This window comes from Vulpes vulpes, chromosome 13 (genome assembly GCF_048418805.1).
Source record: "Vulpes vulpes isolate BD-2025 chromosome 13, VulVul3, whole genome shotgun sequence".
In the NCBI taxonomy this organism is placed as follows: domain Eukaryota; kingdom Metazoa; phylum Chordata; class Mammalia; order Carnivora; family Canidae; genus Vulpes; species Vulpes vulpes.
This window is the reverse complement of record NC_132792.1, coordinates 154522929-154528928: the sequence shown is the minus strand read 5'-3', so window position 1 is coordinate 154528928 and position 6000 is coordinate 154522929. Positions and strand designations below refer to the sequence as shown.

At 59.9% G+C, this 6000-nt stretch overlaps 1 protein-coding gene across 1 annotated transcript in view; it reads left to right on the top strand.

The window, feature by feature from the left end:
* The first annotated feature begins 936 nt into the window (after nt 1-936).
* The window catches only part of MAPKAPK2 (MAPK activated protein kinase 2), a 45282-nt gene continuing 40218 nt past the window's right edge, over nt 937-6000 (top strand). The window contains exon 1 of the mRNA XM_072733408.1: nt 937-1592. Coding sequence (XP_072589509.1) covers nt 1287-1592 — 306 coding nt within the window. The 5' untranslated portion in view covers nt 937-1286. The remainder of the gene's footprint in view (nt 1593-6000) is intronic.

Sequence of the window (6000 nt, the reverse complement as noted above, 5' to 3'; positions counted from 1 at the left end):
AGGGGGTGTATTTGGTGATCACCCCCCACACCCTCAGCACGTGCAGAGGCCCTGGGGCGGCGTATGCTTAGGGCCTCCCCAGCCACCTGCCCTGACCCGGGCTACTGCAGCCCCAGCGAGGTCCTCGGGATCTTTCCCAGAGATCCGGCGCCAATCTGGACTCCAACCCGACTTCTGAAAAATACCCGCTTCTCCTAATGGTGCAGGTTCAGCGACTAACTCTTCCCTGCCGGAGATCAGAACCTAGTCCCCAGACCTCCCTTTGGGCTCGAGTCCTCTGGGTCTCCCCCCACATCCCCCCCCCCCCCCCAAGGCGCTGCTATCCTTCCCGCTGGGTTAGAGGAGCAGGTGGCTGCTCGGGTCCTCCGGGAAGTCTGAAGGTCAGTCTCTCCTCTTCCCATTCAGTTTCCTTTTTTTTTTTTTTTTTAGCTCATTTACATAAAAGAAGTTCAAAGTCACCATTGCTACACTGTTGGTGGCTACCCCACGATCCGTCTTTTAACTGCGGAGCGATACACTGATGGGAAGAGAAATGCAAGACTCCGAGGCGGCTGCCGCGCGCTCACCGCGTCCCCGGACCCGGGGCTTCTCCGCCGCCGCCCGCCCGCGCCCGGGTCTCCCGCGCTGCTGCCCGCCGGCCGGCCGCCCCCCCTCCCCGGTGGCTGCTGCTTCCCGGACAGACGGACGGACGGACGGGGCAGCGGGATCTCGGGGCTCCGGGGCGCCGCTCCTCGCACACGCCTGCCTGCCCGTCCGCGTGGCCCCCGCGGGCTACGCACCGCGGTCTGGGGCCCCGCGCGCCCGCGGCGCCTCGCGTCCTCCCCTTTAAGGCCGGCCCCGCCCCCGGCCCCGCCCAGGCCCCGCCCCCGGCCCGGCCCGGCCCCTCCGACCCTCCCCTTTAAGGCCGGCCCCGGACGCAGACGAGGCTGTGACGCGGCCGCCGGCCCCCGGGCTGGGTGCATCGTCGCGCGGCCGCTTCCCCCCGGCCGGGCCCCGCCGTCCCGCGGCCGCCGAGCGCCAGGCCCCCGGGGGGAGGCTGCGAGGGAGGCAGCAGGCCCGGCGGGCGCCAGCGGAGCTCGGCGGGACCCACGGAGCCCCGCGGCCCGCCGAGCCTGGAGCCGGGCCGCGCCGGGGCAGCCGCCTCCAGCCCCGAGCAAACTTGGCCGCCGGGCGGGGGGCGGCGGGGACCGGGTCCCGAGCCCGAGCCCGAGCCCGAGCCCGAGCCCGAGCCCGAGTGGGGGGCGGCCGCCGGCCCCCGCGCCCCCGCGCCCGCGCCCCCGGGCACCATGCTGTCCGGCTCGCAGGGCCACAGCCCGCCCGCGCCGCCGCCCGGCCCGCCGCCCGCCCCGCCGCAGCCCCCCGCGCCCGGCCCGGCCCCCGCCCCGGCCCCCGCCCCCGCGCCCGCGCCCGCCCCGGCCCCGGCCCCGGCCCCGCCGCAGTTCCCGCAGTTCCACGTCAAGTCGAGCCTGCAGATCAAGAAGAACGCCATCATCGACGACTACAAGGTCACCACCCAGGTCCTGGGGCTCGGCATCAACGGCAAAGTCCTGCAGATCTTCAACAAGAGGACGCAGGAGAAGTTCGCCCTCAAGGTGGGTGCGCGGGCCGCGGCGGGGGCGGGCTCCGGGGGCTCCGGGGGCTCCGGGGGCTCCGAGGGCCCCGCCTCCCCGGTCCCCGGCTCCGGAGCGGCCGGAGCGCGCCGAGCCCCGCGGGACCCGGCGTCGGCGGGGTGGGGGGGGGGGAGGGGGGCGCCCGCGGGGGGCGGGGGGCGGGGCGGGGCGTCCGCAGGTCCGAGGGGCGGGGCGGGGCGCCCGGGGGCAATGGGGGTGCGGGGGGTCGGGGCGCCCGTGGGGGGCGGGGGGCGGGGCGCTCGCAGGTCGGGGGGGCGGGGCGGGGCGCCCCGGGGCAATGGGGGCGGGGCGGGGCCCACGGAGTGGGGGTGGGCTGCGGGTCGGGGCGCCCGCGGGGTCGGGGGCGGGGAAGGTCAGGTCCGCGCCCGCCACGCCGCCGACCGGGCTTCCGGTCACCTCCGGGTGTGGGTGGCGGGACCCGGGAGGACCCGGAGGACCCGGAGGACCCGGGAGGTCCCTGCCATCCTGGGGTCGCGGGGGCCCCCACCTCTGCTGGCTTCACCGCGGCCCGAGGAAGTGCCTTTCGGGGCCGTGGCCGCGGTCCCCCACCCCCTCCCTCCTTTCTTTCCCTCCGCGGGCACAAAAGGCCCCATTACTCATTGAGCCGGTTGGTCGCGGAGTTTGGAGAAGTCGGATCCGGGGCTGCTTTAGCCGCGCTCCTTATTTGGGAGCCGGAATGTGTGATTTCACTTCCCTGGGCCTCCGGAGCGCGGCCGAGCCGCCGTGGGGGGGGGGGGGGGGCGGGGATTCCGCGGGGCCCGGGGGGGGGGGGGCGACCCCGAACCCCGAGCAGCGGCTCCGACCTGCGCCCGCCGCTCCCGGGGCTGCCCCGCGCCTCGGCCCTGCTGATTCCGCAAATGGGAGAGGGCGGCGGGAGCCCGGGACACGGGATTGGTGGACGTTATCCTCGAGCTGGGGAAACCCAACCTCTCTTTATTTTTTTTTTTTCTAAGGGGGTGTGGTGGTTGGGGTGGGGATAAGGATTTAAGGGAGAATACCCGCTTCTGGAGTTCAACAGAATGGACTTGGGGGTCCTGATGCCACGGGTGGGTCCCCCGTGCAGCGTGAGCCAGGCCTCGGGGTCACTAAGAAGGTTTTCCCCGCCGACAGGTTTCAGATCAAACCACATCTCTAAAGGTGACACATCAGGCCTGTTTCCCCTGGGGCGTCTTGAATGATTGGAGGAGTAGAAAAATACTTCCTGTGTTATATTTTTCTCTTCCACCTCCCCCCCCCCCCCCCCCCCCCCAGCTAGCTGTGTTTAAGTTCTAAATACAAAACTCAGATAGGGGTGATGGGTGGAACTGTTGGAATATATAATTAGATGTAATAAAACTCTGGCACTTTGCAGTTGCAGAGGGCGAGCACGTCCAGTGTCCAGATTTTAAGGCCTCTACGGTGATTTTCTTGCTGCTCGCATCCTCCTTTTCCGGGGGGAGGGCTCTCAGCTAGCCCCAGCGTTGTCAGAATTTGGGTTTCGACTCCAAGCTCTTGCCGTGGGCCTTCGGTTGTTGTGCCTTAGACCACTTTTTTCCATACTCACAAGTGGGGACAGGCGGGAAGAGTGGTGGTGTACCCGGGGCTCTGACCTTGAGGAGCGGAGGTGAGTGGATGCTGTTTGACCACAGTTAATCTGTGCCGGTGAGGAAGCGGCAGACGTGGTTTCTGGGAGAGCTTTCTATTCCCTCCGAGAGGCCATCTGCCCTCACCCGTTGGCAGTTTGGGGACGATGGCTGTTCATCCCCTTGGATGGTTGGAATATTGCGCAAAGACTTCAGAACAGAAGCCCACAACTTCTTCCTTTATCCTATTTCATGACGCGTAAAACCATAGGCTAAAATGCTTTAGGTTGGCGACTCAGATCTCTATCGTAATTCGGGTTTCTATTATTGTAATTAATAGAGAGATTTGGACGTTTCCCTCCTGTAAATCGTTCTGAAAGGAAAAATCCAGCAGCAGTCTAAGTAACACTCATAATTCATCCTGCTCAGGTTAGAAGTCGGTCTGTTTTGACAGGCAGTCTGCTCCCAGATATTATAAGTTGACTCAACTGTTAAATTGTAGATTCCCACACATCTTTGTGTAAAAACTTAATAATAGAGGAAGAAAGAAGGTATGAGGCATTCAGAGAGTGACAGCAGTGTCAACAGTACTTCCATATCCAAATATTGGCTAAGACATAATTACAGCTTGTGGGGGGAATCTGGGCCAAAGAACCCCGTTTGAGACATACACCAAAGAGATTTCTAGATCTTGAATCTTGATGAACTTAACCTCAGATGCTGAGTAGTGAAACGATTTTCAAAACCAGGAGTGCTTTGATTATAAAACGAGGGAGGCGGATGTTGCAGGCGAGGACAGATTACCCCACCTGGAAGGTGCCTGAGGAAAAAAGGGACCAGACCTCTACTCTACATCCAGTGTCAGGCCGTTCCTGAGGATTTAGGGCAGGAGCTGTAGGGCTGGAGCCAGGCCTCGGATGGGGCTTCTGATCTCTGCTGTCTCACAGCTCTGAGAGTGGATGGGAGGTGGTGGCTGCCCCGGATGCCCTGCTCCTTCTGTGGTCTGATGACCTCTTAGCCCTCTTAGGTGAAATCAGCGCTTTAAAAAAAAAAAAAAGTCCCCACTTAACCCTGCTGCTTCTCTACCTCCACCTCGGAGAGCTAGCATTTCAGGGCTTTTAGTGGGTGCTGTGACCTCACCTCACCATCTCTCCTGGCTGCTCTTGCTAAGTTCTGAGTCATACTCATACTTTGTCAGAGTCGGAAGGGACTTCAGAGGTCATCTCGTCTAAACCCCCTCTTCTTGCACAGGAGAAAACCAAGGCCCAGAGCAAAAACTTGCTTGAGGTCATAGAGCCATGCACTCAGCAGAGGCAGGATTAGAACCTGGGGCACCTGACTCCCCATCTCAGACCTCTTCCCACTTCATAACTGCAGTGACGTCCGCAGGCTCGGACCTGGGGTTGGCTGCTGCTCCAGAGCTCCCTAAGCCCGAGGAGCTGCCCTCTTACCCTCGTGGCTCTTGGCGAGGGGATGCCCGGTGGGTATTTATTGCCTCTTCAGCAATAACGCCAGAGTTGGGGGGGGGGGTTGGGGGGCAGCTTATATACCAACTCAGCAGGTTCATGAATTTTAAATTGGGTAATGAACTTTAAAAAAAAAATTTTTTTTTATACCACCTCCACCCCTTTGAAGGAGCATTTGATAGAAATCGTACTTATTATTTTTTTGTATAAGAATGTGGGAATTCTCCTAACTATTTCTTTGGTAAGGACACCTAGTCTCAATCCACTTGTGTAATAATTGGTTGTACTCCCCGGGGGGTTCCTCAGCTGCTTCCTGCTGCACTGTGTCATGGTGACTCTTGGGTATTAGCTGAACAAATTTAATTAAAGCTGGCACCGTTGTCCCTCTCTGCTGTGTGACTCTGATTAGTTGAAGCCTATTATTGCCATACAAAATATAGACTGTTATCATACCTTATCTCTGTTTATCTTTCCATTGCGTGGATTAGAGAAAACAAGGTCCTGTGATGTCGTCTCCTTTCCTTTCTCCCGTGGTTCTCCCTCCCTAGGTCACTTTGTGTCACTGTGGTGTGGCTTCCTATGGTGTTCTGAAGGGGAGATAATCGGAACCTCCCGTGGTTGTTCTGGATGCAGAGGGGAACACAGGCACTCCCACGGCCCGAAGTACAGGCCACATCCTGCTCAGCACACCTCATGCTGAGTACCTCCTGGGGAGCAGGATGGGTAGCCTGGCTGCGTGAGGGGCAGTGTCCCCAAATTGTCTTTGCTGGTTGGAATTACATGGGGGGGACAGTTTCATTGACTAAATTGGCCTCTTTTCTTTTAAAGAAAGAGAGGTGGGGGAGAGAGAGCCTCAAACAGGCTCCAGGCCCAGTGTGGAGCCCGAGGAGGGGCTCGATCTCGTGACCCTGAGATCATGACCTGAGCTGAAATCAAGTCAGACACTTAACTGACCGACACCCAAATCAGCCTCTTTTAAATCCACTGTGGTTATAGGTTGTTGACATTTCGCTGAGCATCCTACCATATGCTTGGTGGTGTAGAGGTTACAGAGATACAGACGTAAAAAATGCCTTTAAATTTAGGGGGTCAAGAAACCTATTTGGAGAAGGCAGGATTAACAGATGGATTCTGCATTGTCCAGTATGGTTGCCAATAACCACGCACAGTTATTTAAGCTAAAATTAATTAATATAAATTAAATAAAAAATCAGCCAGCCAGCTTTCAAGTGTTGAGAAGCTACGCACGGCTGCTGGCTACTGAACGGGATAGCTTGGAAGAATAGATTCATCCTCGTAGAAAGTTCTACTGGACTGTGCTGATCTAGAGGTGAAACTGTG